General features: G+C 33.3%; 1 protein-coding gene across 14 annotated transcripts in view; it reads left to right on the top strand.

Annotated features, from left to right (window-relative positions):
- Positions 1–20,281, top strand: part of LOC121875856 (heterogeneous nuclear ribonucleoprotein Q-like) — an 82,062-nt gene that overhangs the window by 25,604 nt on the left and 36,177 nt on the right. For 12 of the 14 annotated variants that reach the window (XM_042380572.1, XM_042380573.1, XM_042380566.1 and 9 more), the window contains exons 6-10: positions 6,655–6,811; positions 7,778–7,866; positions 10,294–10,410; positions 10,809–10,958; positions 14,621–14,763. In XM_042380572.1, coding sequence (XP_042236506.1) covers positions 6,655–6,811; positions 7,778–7,866; positions 10,294–10,410; positions 10,809–10,958; positions 14,621–14,763 — 656 coding nt within the window. Of the gene's footprint in view, positions 1–6,315; positions 6,452–6,654; positions 6,812–7,777; positions 7,867–10,293; positions 10,411–10,808; positions 10,959–14,620; positions 14,764–20,281 lie in introns of all 14 variants that reach the window. The other 2 variants (XM_042380563.1, XM_042380564.1) reach the window with 2 other exon arrangements.

Here is a 20,281-nt window from a genome sequence, read left to right as displayed (position 1 = left end):
GATAATTAAGTGTTGGTGCTGGGTATTTATAATCTTGTAGTTGTGGAGACAGTATCTAACTGATAAAATATTATGGGACCAGTTCTGTATGTGCCATCCTCCAGTGAATACAGGAAAAGGCATACATGATGAACATAATTTTACATAATGTGCTGTAAAATGTATACAGTATTATGAAAAAATAAAGTTGAATTATTGTTCGAACAGTACCTGGTATTAATTTAAAGTGTACTCTTGCATGGGGCAGCAAAATGCTATTTTTATTATTATTATTATTTTTTAACTTCAAATTTCAAACAATACTGTACAGTTTATTCCATGTAGATGGCATAATTTGTGTAGAAATCTTAAAAATAATGACTTTAAGTTTATATACAGTATACAGTATTTTGTTCATTAATTAATTTTACATTAATTGTTGACCCATACTTTTTTGGATTGAGAAGTTGGAGCTGAACAAAAATGCATGAATATTATGAAAAATTGAGATTCGGTAATCATGCATGCCACTGGTATGTTGACTGAAGGCAGTACATATTGTATTTTCGTTATTTGTAAGTATTCCTTTGACAAGAAGTTCCTCAAAGTTTAGTAACTGCATGGCAGCCTTTTCCTAAACTGATATGCACAGGGATAGAGAATTGGCAGATAAATTTGGGCTATACTGTACTGTCATTTTTCTTTGGCATCTTTAAGTACCAATGTTTTCAAATGACATAGGACCAAGACTGACACCATACATTATAGGCTGTATGAATATGTAAGTACTGTATGAAGGAATCACATGTAGTGTGTAGTGCCTTGTGAATAGATAGAAACTTTTGTGGCTGGTGGTCTTCATCCTTATTTACTTTGCCTTAGTTTTTCTTTTGAAGCATTTGTATTAATTATTTTTTGCTTTTATTTTTTATTTATTTATTTTTATATTTATTTTTTGCTGCTGCATCATAACAGGAAAATTCTTTTATATGTGGGGGGGATTCTGTAATCTCAATCTCTGTGCTTTCCTTGACTATTTTTGACTAGATATAGACAAGGGGTAATAGATAATACACTACAGTATACTCTAGAATTTAGCCTCCTTGTTGGGAGGGTTCATACATGCAAACTTCCTGGTCAGAGGTGAAGATTATTCTGGTGTGAATCTGTGTTTTAAGTGTGTGATGAAATAAAAGAAGTGATTGTATGTTATATATATTACTGTAATAAGAGTGGCACTGTAAATTAGCATTAGGCTGAAACCAGGGATGTCACAGAGGAATGATAATTAAACTGACTTCCGTAATTAAGAGAAACTGGGCATATTTTCTAGGGTATATCACAGAATGTGTCTACTCAACCTTTTATGACTACATATTAGCCTTGCCAATGCCTGTTAGTAGACCTCCTGATTTATGAAAATGATTTATTGCACCTTGGGGAATCCAGAGAAAAATAAGGTGTGTTAATTATACAGTAGCAAGAATTAGATAATATTACTCTTCCCTAGGTAGAACACACATTTGATTTATAAATATTGTGTCTTTAGGTAGTATATAAGAGAAGTTACCACATGCTGGTGAGGATATATTGAACAGGCATAAAAATTTGATAACAGATAAAGTAGATTTATACCAATTCATAGATAGGCTGTGAAATCTGATATGAATTTTAGGGAGAGATATATAGTTGATTACAGAAAACTGGAAAGATGGACACTATTTGCGTCTTTAGTTTGTTATACACAGGGAAGTGAAGTGTGCAGTATATGTATAATGTTGGGAAATAAAAAAAAAATGGGTGTTCGCATGCCATTTATTTGTGTACTTGTACGTACTGTATTTGAAGAATAAGGTTAACACGTCACATGAAGGGTTGCCACAAAAAAAAAAGGCTCAAAATAACAAGAACATGTTGCTTAGAGTTACATGATTTCTTACCTTTTTGTACTGAATGATCTAGTGGAGTGGACCCAGAAGTGGTTGACATTATTACAGGAAATAACTAAGCAAAAATAGACATGGAGGAAGGGTTCCAAGCTTATTATATTGCTTAAACTTGTTTGAGGAATTTAAATTTACACTTCCTGTACTGTATTATATGTTTATATGCTGTTGTGGGTTTGAAATAAAAGAATGGTTAGTTAAGTTTTAAGGTTAAAGCATTGATGAGAAGGTGAATACTGAAATAGGAAGAGCAAATAATGAATACAAATTTTTGTAAGGCATTTAGGTTTTGTATTGGGAATGTCAAGAATGTCACAAACTGGGTACTGTGGGGAATTCTCATTAAAGAAGGTTTAAAATTATAATGCATTGCAGTTTGGATGTGCTTTAGTGTACAGTAGTTGAAAATGTGAAGAACTCGAGTGTAACTTCAATTTGTGGCTTTTCATTTTGTGTTTTGCCAATTCTTGTGCCATTGAATTGTGGTATGAATTGGGCTTAATCTACTTAACCCTTCGGCTGCAAAATACCAGTAGAGTTGTCTGCTAGAGGCTGACAAGATTTTGGCATAAATTAAAAAAAATGTGCATCCAGTGACATGTTTATAGTGTGTGTCCCCGTACTCCACCCCTGGACTTCTAGCTGCACGTCAGCACACACACACACACACACACACACACACTGTCATCATGGAAGAAGTATGTTTTCTCCACATGCATCCACCTAGTGTGGTACAGGAGGTCTTCAGTATGGCTAAAGAAAACCAGAAAAAAGTATTTTTGTTTGTTTGTTTTCCATTAGCCTGCATGTATATCATTACTTAATAAGATGAAAATATGTTTCTTTAAGAAATATAAATTATCGTGAGAATTGCCTGACAAAGATGACATTCAGCTCCTCACAACGGCTCAACAAAGGTAGATAAATTATTTATTCTTTAGTTTTTCATTAGCTTGCATGCATAACTTTTGGGGGAGATATAAATGTGTGTTTTAAAAATTTTCTATTTCTGTTATTTGCACATAAGGTGCCTGACGAATCTACCATAAGCTGCAGCCGAAGGGTTAGGTCTCCACCTCTTGCACTATGACAGGAAAATACCAAAATACCAGTACTGTATTCTTCATATATTTTTGGGGGTAAAATTTAACAACAGGTAGAAAGGTTTTGATCTTTAACTATTATAAAAGAGCATAGGTAGTGTGAATATCTTGACCCCTGCATGTATTGTTGGCTGAAGTCTGTTTGAACACATATTGATGTACACAATTGTTGATAAGATCATATTTTATGTATTATATTACATTTGTTATTTAATCATGGTAATGAAGTATGAATTAGAATTGAAGAACAGTGCATTGGAAAATGAAGAAATATTTTAGTAACAGTTTGCGAGGGAAATGGTGCTGACGGGTGGTGCTTAATGCTTGCTCATGTAAATAACAGAATAGAAATGATTTAGGTACTTCATTGTGGAATTAGACACAGTGTACACCTCTCTTATAGCTGTAAGAATGACTGCATGACAGTGAATTATGGGGAAATGTGTATATGCTTCACAGACTACTCTACATTAAGTGGGAATAAAAGTGTGCATAAGTTGGTGTGGAACCTCAGGAATCAGGATACTGTACTCACAGGACTTCAGCTAAGTGTCCTTTTACATGAATAGGGAGGAAAAGAAGCTTTTACAGTAAAACCTCGATAGTCCACATTTTGGAGCCTTGGTTAGTTGATGAGCCATCTGCCTCAGTCCTCCTTTTGCCGTTGTGTACTTTTTGTGTGTGTGTGTTGTTTTTCCTGGGATTATCTTTAATTAGTTTAGTTAATATAAGTCACCAGACATTAAAATAAGGCTAGGAATGCTGGTAAATCTTTGGTGGGTGGTAAAACACCATAAAGAAAGGCTCTAACTTTAACAATTACTGATTAACCACTTGTGTACGGGTCTCTCTCTGTGCCAAATAAAATCGTCTGGCATTAGCCAAATAAAGTATTAAAATACAGTTTAGATGTAAAGTAACAAAAGAACAAATTCAAGTCTTTCATTGCAAATACTGCTGACTCAAGTAAAAGTGGTGACAAAAGGTATTGAAGATGCTAAATCTAATCAATAAGATGAACATTGGTCACTGGATACTAGGTAATTTTTTTTTATTTGTCTGGGTTTCCTTAAGTATTTAGTATATATAGTAGGTGTAATAATTTATCACTTCCACCACTTTTCAAAATACTGTCCGTTTGGGTGGTCTGTCTGTTCTTTGTTACGATCTATATTGTCCAGTGTAAATACAGGAGGAAACCAGAGTACTACCTGGAGAAAACCTTCAAATTTTGTTAGGGTCACACTGGATAACACCCTTCTCCCATCTCACCTGGGGATTTGAACCTGCAACACACTACCTCTTTTATTAAACTGGATATTGTAATAGATATACAGGTATTATGTTTTCTTTAGGTAATTAAAGATAATGTAAATATTTTTATACTGGAATTAGTATTTTCTCGGTATTTTGAAATATTCAATCCTCCGAATGCCTTTCGTTCCCTGGCAATTCGGCTAATCATAGTTCTACTGTAGTTTAGAAGATGAGTTAGAAATTTGTAAAAACACTTTTAGTTATTAAGACTTTAAAAGTATACATACAAATATAACTGACCAGAGCTGTATACTGTACACTTGTGATTTATCTGGACTCTGTTGCTACACCTAACCTCACTGACACTTTCTACTATGCTCATAACCTCACTGACACTTCTGGAGCTGGTGACGATGGCTGTCGTCCCCCTCCCCCCTTCCAGTGGTCATAATCCATGTCAGACTTAGCTGCCTGCGTGGCTACGGGACTGCACTGTCACTTAAACTATGACGTGACCAGTCACATGGTAAGTAGAAGATTGAGGGATATTTGATGTCTTGATTACTGAAACTTGTGGTGTAGTGGAGGGACTGAAAAAGTATGCAATCCCCATTAGCACTTTGCTATATTACTTTGTCATTATTTAATGGAAATTTCTAGTGAAATACTTGGAACTGAAAACATTTTCACATTTATGAGGTATCCTGATTATCGAGTGTCCTGGTTTTGAGGTTCCACTGTGTGTGAATATGTGTGTTTTTTAACTACTATACTTTAATTCTTATATTCTTATAGGGGGTGGGGAAGGGAGTTTGTACAGTACTGAGGATGTGAATTGCTGCCAAAGAAAATTTCTTTCCATGGAATTCCTCGCCTTTGTTTAGTGGTTTTGAGTGTGTGTGTATATATATATATATATATATATATATATATATATATATATATATATATATATATATATATATATATATATATATATATATATATATATATATATACATATATATATATATATATATATATATATATATATATATATATATATATATATATATATATATGTATATATATATATATATATATATATATATATATATATATGTGTGTATGTATGTATATATGTATATATGTGTATATACATGTATATACATGCATATACATGCATATACATGCATATATGTCATGTATATATATATATGTATATATATGTATATATATATATATGTATATATATATATATACATGTATATACTATATATATATATATATATATATATATATATATATATATATATATATATATATATATATATAGTTTTATAAAGGAAGACTGCTTTGATGTTTATATTTTTACCTTTTCTCTCAAATTTTAATACAGTAATATAAAGAAATTCTTTCCATTTTCCCCATAAATTTTTTAGATTTACTGTATTATTAATGTTATTTGTAATCATTGGTGAAACTGTAATGGAACCTTCCAAGTTTTTCAACTTGATTGTAAGGATTAACGTGATTACATTCATTATGAAAGTGAAGGGTAAGTGCTTAATTAATATTGTGTGGCCATTAAAGAATGAATGTTGTATGCTGTTAGATGTGGCATTTATTGTTTAATGTTATAGCAGATTTAACTGTAATGGTGCAATAAACACTTGAGCTGCACTTCAGTTTTAATTTAAAGTTTCACACAATTTAAAAGTGTTGTAGCTTCCTTTTAGAACCCTGGCTCAGGAAGTTTAATACCAAAATTTTTATAAAAAAAAAGAGAAAGGAAAACTAAATTATCACACTACGAAAATACAAAAAAAATTGTAGCAGTATACGTTAATGCATCAGTTTACGTGATGCAGTTCATCGGCGTGGAACTGTGCTCACTCTACCTGAACTATTCTAAACTCTTCTCTCTGTGAGAAGTGTTCCTTCAGAATGCAACACAGTAGTTGTAGTTTGCTGTAGTATTTGCAAGTAAACATTAAGGCCCAAATCAGTTTTCACTGATGCCAAGGAGGTATTTTTTTTCTTTTTCACAGCTTGATAATTACAATGTCAGGGAAAATGCTGCCCTGAAAGTTAATATTAGCATTCCTAATCTGCGGCTGTTTGTGGGGAACATCCCAAAATCAAAGTCAAAAGAAGAAATTCTGGAAGAATTTTCAAAACGCACAGGTAAAGTGAGAGCGCTCAAATGTTTGTTTGTACACTTTCATTATCATGAGGTATTCCTCTGACCATATCCTTAGTTTACCTCATTTACTCAGAGGAATACCTCATTTTCATTGCCAGAATCTACTTGTCTTGAGGGCTATGGAGTTTTATTTCAGGGATCCAAGTAGATTCACATGTAAATCTTAATTTATGCCCATAAACAGGAATCGTCATGTCTTTTGCAGCTGAATGAATATGAAATTCAGCGCGGCAAAAAATTAGGGGTCACTATTTCATACAACAATCATCGATTGTTCGTAGGAAATATCCCCAAGAACAGGGAGCGACATGAATTATATGAGGAGTTTGCAAAGCACGCACGTAAGTTGACCTTTGTGTCACAGGTAGTCAGTGGCTTGTGGGTATGTCAATCCTAGCTGTGCGTTCTGTCACCATTGACTTGGCAGCTTCTTACACTAAGAATGTGTTTTAAGTGGTCCCCTCTACATTTTAGATTGTAAAGCTAGACATTTCCACAATATAACTGGCTCTAAACATGGTTGCTTGATGGTGCATCATACTCACTGCTCCCCCTGTGAATTCCCCATTCCACACATCCTAAGTTTATCTCCCATGGATTAATTTAGTAATAGCACTGTTTGATGCTATGCTGAAGCTATGGCATCCTTACCTGCAGCAGCTGAAAGGGTTTCAAATATAGGTTTTTCGTGGCAGTATTTTTTCCCAGTTTCCTGGTGACACATTGGCCACTTTTTTTTTTCTCTTCCCTTTTTGCAGAATCCATGTCATTGCCCTGACTCCAACTTGCAATGTCTTGCTATATGACAAATTTGAGGAATATTCAGTTTAAATGATAGATTTCTTAATAAAACCTTTTAATGCATTCTGATCAATGGTTGTCATATGGTTAGGCATTGCCCTCTTATACTTGATTTGCTAGTGGTGTTGCTTGCATGGAATTTTACAGCAGTGATGGCTAATTTGGTCCTGTAAACCATACACTAACATGACTCCAATCAGCCTTTATTTATTATTTTTGTTGTTGTCCCCCTTATTTTTTTTTATTTTTTTTTACAGTGGTTCTACCAGTTTGGTTTTCCACAATGCAACTTTATATCCCAATACACGCCGTATAGGTGCCAAATGTATTAGATTTAGTTAATGATAAATAGAAAGCTATATAGTTTTACCAAAATATTGCCATGACATTTAATATAATGGATATATTCTTTTTATTTTTGAGAAATATGAAAAATATTACTTGATTAAAACTACTGGTAAATATTGATACATAAATTCTATACTTTTCTACTATTTACTTAACAGCTGGTCTCGTTGAAGTGATAATTTACAGCTCCCCAGATGATAAGAAGAAGAATAGAGGTTTCTGCTTTTTGGAGTATGAGTCACATAAGGTGTGTAATGTTACCCTTTGGTATTAACCAGAACCGTGAATAGTTATGGTTACTTTTGGAAGTTTCATTCTATAATTATTAGCCAACTTCATTTCATTTACCACATACAATGAATATTTTTTCACCTATTTCATATTTTTATTTAATGTATCCTTAAAATAATCTCGTATTCCATCTGAAGTTCTTTCTTATGGCAGATGCCTTAATCTATCTTTCATCGATTTATTTGTTAGTTCTTCACACTGTTTCCAACCAATTTCTTGGCAGTCATATGTCAAATTCACTTTGAATCCCAAAAGTAATTATTTAGTGTGACAACTTCTTTCCTGGTCTCTGATTGGCCGTGTGGCATCTTTGAATTTTCTTTGTACAATATTTAGTTGCCCCTTTGAAATTAAAACATAGGAACTCCTCTCATGAGTCCATAGAACTCATGATTGTACCAGTCTCAGTGATGATTGTGAGCACCTGTTGTGAAGACTGAAGCTAGAGTGAGCCCCCCCCCCCTAGCAAGGAGATGTACAGCATAATGATTGTTATATAGTACTGTACTGTCTTGTTTTAATTATATACATTGAACCTTTGCTAATTTGATATTGCCAGAGCTCTGGGTCAATTGAATTAGTCCTTAATATAGAATTACCCCACCATATTGAAATTATGTCACCGTTCTCAAAAAATTTTATACACAGACAAGGGGGAATTTATGGAATACAGAACACTCGTTTATGCTGGCTTTGCAAGAGCCAGACCTGCACCACTATTTTTAGTTTTACTCCCCTATTATTGTTTATGTCGGGTTAAGTTTCACACAGTTGTGTATATGTATCACACTTTTCATCTTTCCTGTGTGTAATGCACCAGAGGAAAAACTATGTGCCACATTTTACCTGGAGCACTGTCTGGGTCTCATTCTTTTAACTGTTTTGTTAGGCATTTTAATAATTTTTTGTGCTTGTAATTAGTAAATAAACATTCTGGAGTTTGATAACCACTTTGATGACATCTTCAAGTTACCGTAGTCTTTTTCCTATTTTCACTTTTTTTGCATATATAATTTTATATCGTGATGAATTTATTACAAATGGGTAATTACTATACAGAACTGTGAATATATTTTGGTCATATAAGAAGTACCATGAATGAAACACCATAGCTGTGCCAGATCATTGCCTGTGAAATTATCTTCTCTATTGTTTTATTCTGCACTTGACAAATTTTAGTGTTGTAGAAAACATCTTATATTTTTTCAAACATTAATATTACAATTTACACACACACACACACACACACACACACACACACACACACACACACACACACACACACACACACACACACAAAAAAGTCACTTTGGTTATGGAGATTCAATTTCAATTATGCTTTATGCAGTAGTATTAGTTTTCATTGTGGCTGCATTTTCTAGTAATGCAAGTCCCAGCATAGATAAGGCAACCTGTATAAGGACAGTGCTAAATACTGTTCAGTAAAATGCCAAAAGCCCTCTCACGGAGGGTTTTCAATTTTCTATCAAAATTAAATAAATTGTGTAAAAAATACCCTTTGTTAATTTTTGCTCACTGTTTATGTAAAGCAGGAATATTATAGAAGGCCATTTTTTGGAATACAATATTCTTGCTTTTAATTCCTTGCAGGTTAAAAAAAAAAATTGTTTATGGCATCACATGAGATTGAAAGGTCATGTATATAATATTTTTTTTTAAATGATTCTCCAACACAGTACAGAATGTTAATATAAGATAAATGTAGTTATCTGCTATCATCTGATATAAACGGTCACAAATTGACAGTTGAAAAACTAAAAAAAAAAAAAATGATGGTTGTGTGGAAGTGGCTGTGCCACCTTCTACAGTAAAACCATCATAATTCATAAAGATTAGAGCATTCTAAATATGAAATTCAAGAATATAGACTAATTTTCTTGTTTAAATTTCCACATTAAAGTTAATGAGGAGAAATTAAACAAAACAATCAGGCAACTGGCTTAATGATTTGTGTGCATGGTGATGTGAGTGATGAATCTACTTGTGTCCATTTCAGTTTGGGGAGCAAGTTGCTTGCTGCATATGGTGGTTATAGGAGAATGATGACACATTGAAAGCTATTTGTAGACTTAGTATCATTGAAAGTGTTAGAGAATAATGAAGTAAATTAGTGTAAAGGTATTCACAAAGACTGTGGTGCAGTATAATTAAACTGACACAAGTACTGTACAATAGTCTATTACGTGCTTTCTTTGGACACACATTCACCTAATGTAATTATCCATTTTACGGAAGCTTCTTGGTCTCAAATGTTTTAGTTGATGGTTTCTGTGCTCTAATTTATTACTGGCTTTACTTTATATTCAACTGTATGATTGATCATCTGGGATTCCAGTTCATTTTGGCATTCACTTTTAAACAGGCTGCTTCCTTGGCAAAGCGGCGATTAAGTTCTGGACGGTTCAAGGTTTGGGGCTGTGAAATAATTGTAGATTGGGCAGATCCTCAAGAAGAACCAGATGAAGATACAATGTCTAAGGTAAAATAAAACATTGTTACAACTGTGCATTCTAATTATGTCAGATTTTATTCTGAAGAATAAATTTCCAGTGTCATTGGATTTATGCTTACTTCATTGGGTACTGGTTTATGAAGTCCAAAACTTAAAGAGAATCTTGTTTGAACTTGGTATTTATGTTCATTATATTGATAATCACTATTGTTTATATATTTTTCACTCCTGTTGATAAGCATTATTGTTCATAACATTGAAATTTTAGGCTTACTTTATTGGTAATCACTATTGCTCCCAAAAATATTGTCAATGTTGTATAATTATAAGCTTAGAGTTTAAATTTTAAAGAATATTTCTAGTAAGAAGTTGATGGATTAATGCTAGCTTGTAAGTGTATGTATAGTATAAATTTTCCTTCACAGGTTAAAGTTTTGTATGTAAGAAACCTCACCCAGATGACAACAGAGGAAATGCTTAAGGAGAAATTTGATGAATTTGGAAAAGTTGAACGTGTTAAAAAGATTAAAGATTATGCTTTCGTTCACTTCGAGGAGAGAGATGAGGCTGTAAAGGTAAGACTGAATAAATGTGACATTGTTTTATTATGGAATATTTTAAAGTGTTCTCAAATCCCTTTGTGCTTACACATTTGTGAAAATGGCAGATATTTGTAGCTTTTCCTTTTTAAAGCTCCTTGACAGATGAGATCTTTTTTGTATTATACTTCAATTCTTATGTATCTATCTCACTGTAAAAAAAGGGGGGGGGGGCTGTGAAATCATCGGGACCCTCAAAAATAATAAATAAAAAATATTTTGGCGAGCATAAGTGAAAAGTCAGATTCCTCTTCGTGCTGTACCCACAGTCAGTATAAAATGCACATGGCAAGAAAGAGTAAATCATGAGGAAGATGATTGTGTAATCAGGAAAAAAGCTAATGTAAATAATAATGGAATTACAGAATAAAAAGTAAAAATAAGTGGTGGTTAGGTGCACAGTCGTCAAATTGTTTATACACATTTATTCCTTGCTAGTTTTTTGTCAAAATCTTTTGAAAGTATTTTTTTTTTGTGATGGATTATTACTGTACACATACTAAGGAAGAGAAATAGACCAGTTAGAAGTTTGTGATAAAAACTGAAAATTTTGCGATAATATTTTCCATTTGCCACTCAGACGATGTAGGCCTTGGCATATGCACAACAATGGCATTACAAATACCCTGTACATGTCAAATAAGCACAATATATTTAATAAAATTCACCATATCCATGTGCATTCCTCTACTGCACTACATTTCACTATCACTTATTATTTTTCCAACCTGGGCCTATACAGTATATTGAGACTTGCTTTTGTGTGGTGCTGTATATGTGACTGTATTTTGAGTAGCCATTTCACTGTCTCACAAATTTAAAAAATATTTCCCTATTTCATTATAAGTATTTCAATACACATCACTTTATCACTTCATAAGAACAAATATCGTGGTTGTAAGAGATAAATATCTGGAGATAGTGGCACATAATGCCACGGTGGCCATTTTTAAGTCGCGCCTGGGACCGAGACACTCATTACTTCCTGAAGCAGAAGCATTACTGGCATTTGTTGTCTGTTACCGCCACTTATGAGTGTATCATCCCGAGTGTTAATACGGGAAAGAATAATGTAGGTTCAGAAAAGGAAGATGATGTGTGGATCAAGTGTTTCAGTTGAAGAATGTGAGTGAATTATTTGTGGCTTTTATGGATCTAGAAAAAGCAGCTGATTTGAGTAGATAGAAAAGCAATTTTAGAAATATTGAAAATATATGGAATAAATGAATGTTATTTTAATTGGAAGCTTTTTCAAGAAGAGGGGAAACTAATTCTAATTGAAAGTGGGACTTTAAGAATATGTGATGTTTCATGCTTGTTTAACATTTTCTGTAAGTTTGGTAAATACAGTAATGGTACAGTATGCAAATGAGAATAGGCTGCAGATTTCTTCAGACTCTTAATGGAGTTTCAGTTTTTAGGTTCCCAGGGTCATTTCTGAAATCCACACAAATTTGTAGATAAAATTTAGGGGGTGCTGGTCATTTACTAGGACTCTGGCAGTCCTCAAATCCCTGGCCTAAAATTTTCAGAGTAGGCAAGAACTTTCTAATCCCAGGTGTGTGAGAGGCAGATTCAGTTTATGTTTGAAGATGACAGTGCTCCTGTGGCTGTGCAAAGCTCAAGGGAGGGGGGGGGGGTGTTACTTGGTAGTTACTCTGTTTGTCAAGTTTGTTGGTTTATTGAGGGTTGTTAGACTGTTGGTGGACCGAAGATAAATATTTTAGTTCTTTGTTGTGGATGTAGGAGGATGAGGGGAGCTTTGCACTGGATATTCTAACAATCAATTTCGGTTGAGGTGAACTAACACTGTACTGAAGAGAAAGTTCCAAGTGAAAGAATCTGATAATTAAAAAAGAGGTCATAAAGGTTGCCAAGCAAAGGAAAGTGAGTGTTGAATTGTTTAAAAGGATGATCTAAGGGACTGGATATACAGGGTACAGAACTGTGCAGTTGAAACTTTTTTAGGTTGGTGACCAGCTCCTTCCTGAATGGCTTAGGTAGTTCCTTTTGATGTCTTCGATGAATCAACCTGCATCTGCCAAACAAAATTATAGATGTGTAGTTTGCTTTTGTTTCATTTAATAAAGTAAGAAAATATAGTTACAGTGGGGTATGCTATAACGAATCTAATTGGTTCTAGAACCTTGTTCGTTATAGCATTCGTTCGTTATAGGATTAATCTGTTCCAGGCCCCCAAATACGACCACTTAACACTGAAAAATATAATATAAAATTGTAAAAATTGTAAAAAAGTGCATAAATATGCATCTAAACCCCTGAAATAAAGAATATCATTAATACTTGTAATAAAAAACAATAAATTGGTAAAAAAAAAAAATTAAATAATGTGCGTTGTAGGAGTTTCGTTCGTTATAGCATTCTCAATTTTATAGGTAAAACCGTACGTTGTAGGAATATTCATAGTAGGATCCGTTCGTTATAGCATACCCCACTGTACATAATTTAACAATGTTAATGTTTGTCTTGTGAATAAGGGTATGTATACAGTACAAGCATTTTGTCAAGAGTCCGATTATATTATTTTAGTTCTTTCAATAAAAAAATAGTCTCTGGGAAACTGGATTTATATACTGTACCTGCTGCCAGTTAATAGAAACTGCTTTTAAAAGTTATTGAAAAGTTGATATCACCAAAATAATGGTCAGTGAGATGAAGCAGTATGAATTAACATTCACATTAGTTGCTGTTCAGTAATTAACAAAAAATAAATACACAAATGGAAAAAATGAAACAAATCAAGAATGAGAAAGAACATACAGTCCAGATTAGAGGGAGTTTACTGTTTTAGGAAATACAGGAGGAAAAATTAGAAGTACAGTAATGTTATGCTGAAGAGTTATGTACGATGTGAGTAGAAAGAAAAGAATGAAAACGATATTAATAGAAAAAGTGAAGGAACAGTAAACAGAGGTGATTGAGGATTGCTAAAGTGGTAAGGATATTCTGCTTAGGAAACAGATGATGGTGGAGATTGAGAGAAAGACCATTTACAGTATACTCTCGATTTAACGGAATCCGATATAGTGAACTGGATCGCTAAATCTAGATTAATTATGTTAATATGCTCACACCTACGGAGACACTTCAGACAATTGATATGTACATAGAAACATTATTTGTGGCTTACCTTAAACTAGTTGGTTCGGTGATTGGTTTCAAATTTTTTATTTCCAAACTTTTTCCAATTGATAGCCGCACTCTTTTGATGGAATCACGCTCGATTTAGTGAACTAGTTCGCTAAATCGAGCGAAAATTATGGAAATTCAATTTAGTGGGAATTTTGATTAAATGGAAAGGGGTGGCTCGAATTTGTTCGTTAAATCGAGAAAATATTGTAGGAGGTAAAAGAGAGGGAATTGGGGGAGGATGGAGATTCAGGAAGAAATAGTATGGTAGCATGTTAGAAAAAAAATTGTGGCATCAAGTTATATTTGGGGATAGGCATACTTTTGATGTATGATGGTGGGTTATGTGTTGTAGAAATAATAATCCAGATAGAGAGAGAATGAGTTTTAATGAGTAAGAGAGTCTGTGGTCCTCTTGATCCTGTTTATTCTACTTCATGCTGAGAGAAGGCTTAAAAAAGTTTTCATGTGATTTTTTACATTTGTAGGCGATGGATGCGCTACAAGGGAAGGATCTTGGTGGTGCCAATATGGAGATTTCCTTGGCTAAACCTCCATCTGATAAAAAGAAGAAAGAAGAAGTTCTTCGGAATAGAGAAAAAAGACTTATGCAGATGCTAGCACAGAGAGGGTAAGTACATACTTTTTCCTTTATTATTTTTGTAGCATGTACAGTACTTAAAAAATTATTTTCAGTACATAATTTTGTAGGTTTAGTGAGTCTTTATTCAGGTAGTTAGGCTTTAAAAGTGAAAACTTTCTAAGGCCGGATAGGCACATGGTAGTATTCAGGTTGTAGGGTTTAAAAATTAAAACTCGCCAAGACAAAGGCATTGTTTGTCATGGTGGGTACAGTTGTAGACAGAAAGAATTCTGCATGTAGGGAGGGTAGGCATAGATGGAGACTTGGCGACGTTGAAGAGAGGTGATTGTTAAAAGTCAGCAATTTTCTCTCCACACTACAATTTGATTTATTTTAGTAAATTTCAAGGCAGATGCTGCTTATAGGAACAATGTGATGTAAATAACTCTCATACACTAAAACTACCAGTAAACGTGAAAGGTTAAATGTTGAGGAGACTTCACCACTACCTGTATCTTGATGTGACTTGCCAAGTCTCCACTTGCACCCTTACCATTCCTCCCTCCCAGCAAAATTCTTTTTGTCTACAACTGTAATAGAGGTGAATATTTCAAGGGCAGTTATGTCAACCAGTTGAATAGAAAATTGCTATTGCAGTATTTGCTTATTTTAAACAGTGCTGAAGAGAACAATGATGTTAACAGTACTGGTTGTAAGATATGGAAAGATTTAGATTACAGTACGTACATTGATTTGGGGAGCGTTGTGTAATTGGAAGATAAAGAATGAATTAAAAATTTGGGGAGTTTACAGACTGGAGGAAAAATATTTATATAATAGAAACTTGAGGTTTTATAGCAAGTCTGGAAACCAAATAATTTTCCCAAATAATTGGGCTGGAACAGGGCCACTAAGCCTCGACAAGAGTAACATTCAGTATTCCCAGGTCTTGTTGGATAAAAGTGAACTAAGAATTCCTTGCTGCTTGGGTAATTTTAACTATTTTCTTCTCATGAGTTTATTTTTCAATGAGACTGGTCCAGTCTCTCATCTACTTCAATGAAAACAGGCATTATTCTGTCATACACCTTAACACCTTACAAAGTACACTTGAAGACCTGAGCAGCACACATGGACACAATTCAATTTTACATGTAGAAGGTTTAACCCCCCCTCTCCCCCAACACACACACACCAATATTTATTTGCATGAAGGTATATCTCCTCAACTATTAATTCATGATATGGGTAGCGTGCTCAGCCCAATTCACTTACATACTGTATATCTTTCTAAAGACTCGTTCTCTTGCTTATTTCCCATGACTTTGTAGCTATTCCACTCTTAATGCCCCAACATTTTTGTAAGGTATTCATTTGTACTATTACTTCTTTTATTTTAATCTCTTCATATTTCAGAAGTTTTATTTTTTTATGTACCTGTACTGTATATGCCAGTCCTGATGGGAATTAGTATGTGAAAGTGTTATACATCTGGGCCAGTATACATAAAGGCTTTTAGAGATAAAAGTCACCGAATTTTCTGGTGTATATGACGCACCGCCCCATAAGACTCACCCCTATTTTTCAAGGATATTTTGTGGAATTTATTTTTTTTAGTATGTTTCATCATACATTTATTGAAAGTGATTTTAAAGTGGTTTTGTAAAGGGAAAGAATGATTTTGTGCATGTAAATACAATGCAGTATACAGCTGCTCCTCGACTTACGACGGGTTAGGGACTCAAATCCAGGTCGTAAATCGAAAATGCTTAAATAATACATAGAAAATCTAAAATGGGTGTCTCTTTTTCTTCTCAGCACCACAAAACTCTCACTTTTAAGCTTGCCAGCCATTTTAAAGTAAATTACAAACGAAAATTTTGTCAATACACAGCGCAATCACTAACGTTGGGACTCGAAAATACGCAATTTGACAAAATTTTGGAACGATTGAGGCGGTCGTAGGTCGAGTATATCGTAAGTCGAGGAGTAGCTGTATACTGGAATCAAGTAGGAAATAATATATACTGTAGTACCATTATACTAACCCAACTCTGATCAGAACAGCTGTGTGGCTTGTTCATATTGTGGTCAAGAGAATTACTGACAGAATATGAAACTCGTATTTTTGGCTGTGGTGTTTTGTTTTGCCGTGATCTGCCACAAATGTGTAGCACCATCGCTATTGTTTTGGCTTCATCGACTCTTTGCAAATGGCTGACTGGCAGCTGAACTTTCTGTTAATATTTCTTTAATCTTTCTTGGGTCATTTTTCATGTAGGTAATAAACAAATGTTTCTTAAAGGTAACACAGTTGTTAAATAATGTAAGACATGTATCTGGTGTGGGTTATGTATGCTGGGGAAAGAGGTACAGTGAGTTGTGAGCTTCCCTCTGTCGTTAAGCCAATGTAAGCCATGATTTACGTCTTCAGCAAATTTGTCATAAGTTTGTGATCATAGAATGTGATAATTTGTCTTGTTTTTCAGTATTTTATTATCGGTAATAGTATTAGTAAAAAAATTTTTGTGCTTAGTGGACTACTGCTTGTCCCGGACTCCCTAGCTAGGCACCTTCATCTACGGCGCTCGGCCTCCCATCCTTAATACGGGCGCATTAGACACAGGTAATTTGTGATATACAGTGGTCCCTCGGTTAACGAATGGTTCGATTAACGAAATTTCGGTTAACGAATTAGCTCCCATAAGGATCTTTAATTCGGTTAACGAACAAAACTTCAATTAACGAAATCCTTACGACAAACACTTTTTGTTGTGAGCATCAGCTGATCAGCTAGTCCGCCAATACAATAATCTGTTCTATGTTTACATTCGTTTCCAGTGGAGTAAATATTAAGAAGGTTGTGTTCTTGAATATATTTGCATTTTTTATATTAAAATTATTGGTCATTCTAAAATTTAGCCATCCAAGTTCTGTCTACATATAGTTTTTCAACTAATATTTTTGGCTCAATATATGAAACTTTATTCATTTATTGAAATACATTTACATGCACACACTGTCCTAAGGGCAAAGCTGTACTGTACATGTAATCAAAATAATGTACAAAATGATTACTAAAATTTTTGTCTAGTGCAAACTATTGCATGTTTACATTCAAATTAATCACTATCTTATAAGAATTCCAGCAATGTAAATTATATTCTCCCTGGCCACTTCTATGATATTTTATAAGCAAAAAACAAAAACTCAATCTAAAGGACATAAATAAACAAATAAATACTTCACTAGACCTTCCTTTTCCTCCCCCCCCCCCTCCCAGTGTCAGGGTTTGGTGGTTATACAGTAGGCTTTAAGTTTTTATCTTATATAATATCACAGACTAAAGTTAGGAGAATATAATTTGCATTGCTGGAATCCTTGCAAGGCAGCGAATAATTTGAATATACACGTCATATATTTTTCACAAGAGATAAAAATTAATCACCTGTACAGGTATTACATTACAGTTGTGATTTAAGAGTTCTAGTGTATATGTATGTACAATATATATATATATATATATATATATATATATATATATATATATATATATATATATATATATATATATATATATATATATATATATATATATATATATATATATATATATATATATATATATATATATATATATATATATATATATATATATATATATATATATATATATGTATATATATATATATATATATATACATACATACCCATACATATATATAGTCATAGCTTGTGTCAGTATTCAACCTGTGCTTATGTGTTGTATATATATATATATATATATATATATATATATATATATATATATATATATATATATATATATATATATATGTATGTATATATATGTATGTATGTATGTATGTATGTATGTATGTATGTATGTATGTATGTATGTATGTATGTATGTATGTATATGTATATATGTATAGATAGAGTGTATGTATGTATGTATGGTATGTACACACACACATACATACATACACACATACATACATACATACATACATATATATATATATATATATATATATATATATATATATATATATATATATATTGACTTAAGGCAATTTAGGGAATTTTTAGGAGTTTCTAATTTTATATTTTGGCTTTACTTTAATTCACTTTTCTGTGAGCTGGAATCAATTACCCAATACTGTATCCCATTGAAATAATGGATTCGGTAACGAACGACTCTGTGGAGCGAATTGTGTTCGTTAACCGAGGGACCACTGTATATGCGCATATATTTAAAATAAAAGATAAATAAACGCGTCTTATACGCCAGCAAATACGGTACTTCTAATGGCAATGTTTTACTTCTAACTGCTAAAATCTCACTACTTAAGTTATACCTAGAGATTTTAATTCTTAAAAGTACGTTTAAGATTAGAAGTGGTGTGGGAGGACTTCTTGGTAGTTTGAGAGTACAGTACAGTACTCCTAGTCAACAAGATAGCTGAACAACAACAACATCGGCGGTGAACCTTCCGAGAAAGAAGAAATGTTCTAAATGATTAGGTGACGTTTGAGTTAATGAAGAGATACTGCTTAGACTGTGCAGGCATCCTGGCAGTAACTTTCATAATTAGGGGGTACAGATTCGAACAGAGAGAAACATAGCACTTGCCCCAGAGATGAAAATGGCTATAGCCCTGCATTATTTAGCCACTGGCAAGATACAGCCTTCTATCAGCCATGTTATTAATCAAACTCTTGATGCTCTCTCAGAGCTGTATTTAGACAGTTGATCAACTTTCCACTCACTGAGACAGTAAGGGGTCCACCACATGGTTAATATACTGTATACCGGTACCTTGCAGTCGTTCATAGTTAATATTTTTCATCTATTCACGTTTGTTTGTCATAAAATGCATTAAGATAATTTTAGTAAAAATATTAAACATATATTACAATTTATTTAGCCAAATAACCAATTTATATTTTGTGTTTTTGCTAGATGTAGATGTTAGCAGTACTTTCAACTCCCAAAAGTCATTTTTACTGCTAGCTTTATGTATGTGCAGTATTGTACTTATAATGTTTACTGCTTGCTAAAAGTTATATGAGATAGCGTTTACCCATACTTTCAAAGGCTTTACGTATACAGTACTAGCTTGTATGTATTACCATTCAGTAAAACTTTTAAGCAGCTTAAGATTATTTAACAAAACATTTTAGCAAACTAATGGATACCATCATTAGGTGATGTGGACATCAAATATGACCGTGTTTATCAGTAGGTACAATTGTGGATGAAGAGACTAAAGGCAGGTACTGTATACTCTTTAATGCCTTCCTCCATTACTGAACTGTTAAAATATGCTAAGTTATGCTTGCACAGTGAAGAAACAGCAAATTGACCATGTAACTAAGAAATGTCAATGATTTTAAACTTTTACAAGTTGATCAAGATTTAAGGCAAATTCCAAACGTTGGTTGGAGAGAGGAATTTCTGCTCCAATGAAGGATTGATTTATTTGCATAAGAATGGAAACTTGACTGAAGGGAAGGAAATTGTTGATAAACAGAAAAAGTATACGAGATAGTAGAGAACTGT

Source organism: Homarus americanus, unplaced genomic scaffold, assembly GCF_018991925.1.
Source record: "Homarus americanus isolate GMGI-L3 unplaced genomic scaffold, GMGI_Hamer_2.0 scaffold24588, whole genome shotgun sequence".
Taxonomy (NCBI): Eukaryota; Metazoa; Arthropoda; class Malacostraca; order Decapoda; family Nephropidae; genus Homarus; species Homarus americanus.
Note: the sequence above shows the minus strand (reverse complement) of the source record. Positions and strands in the feature narration are given on the sequence as shown.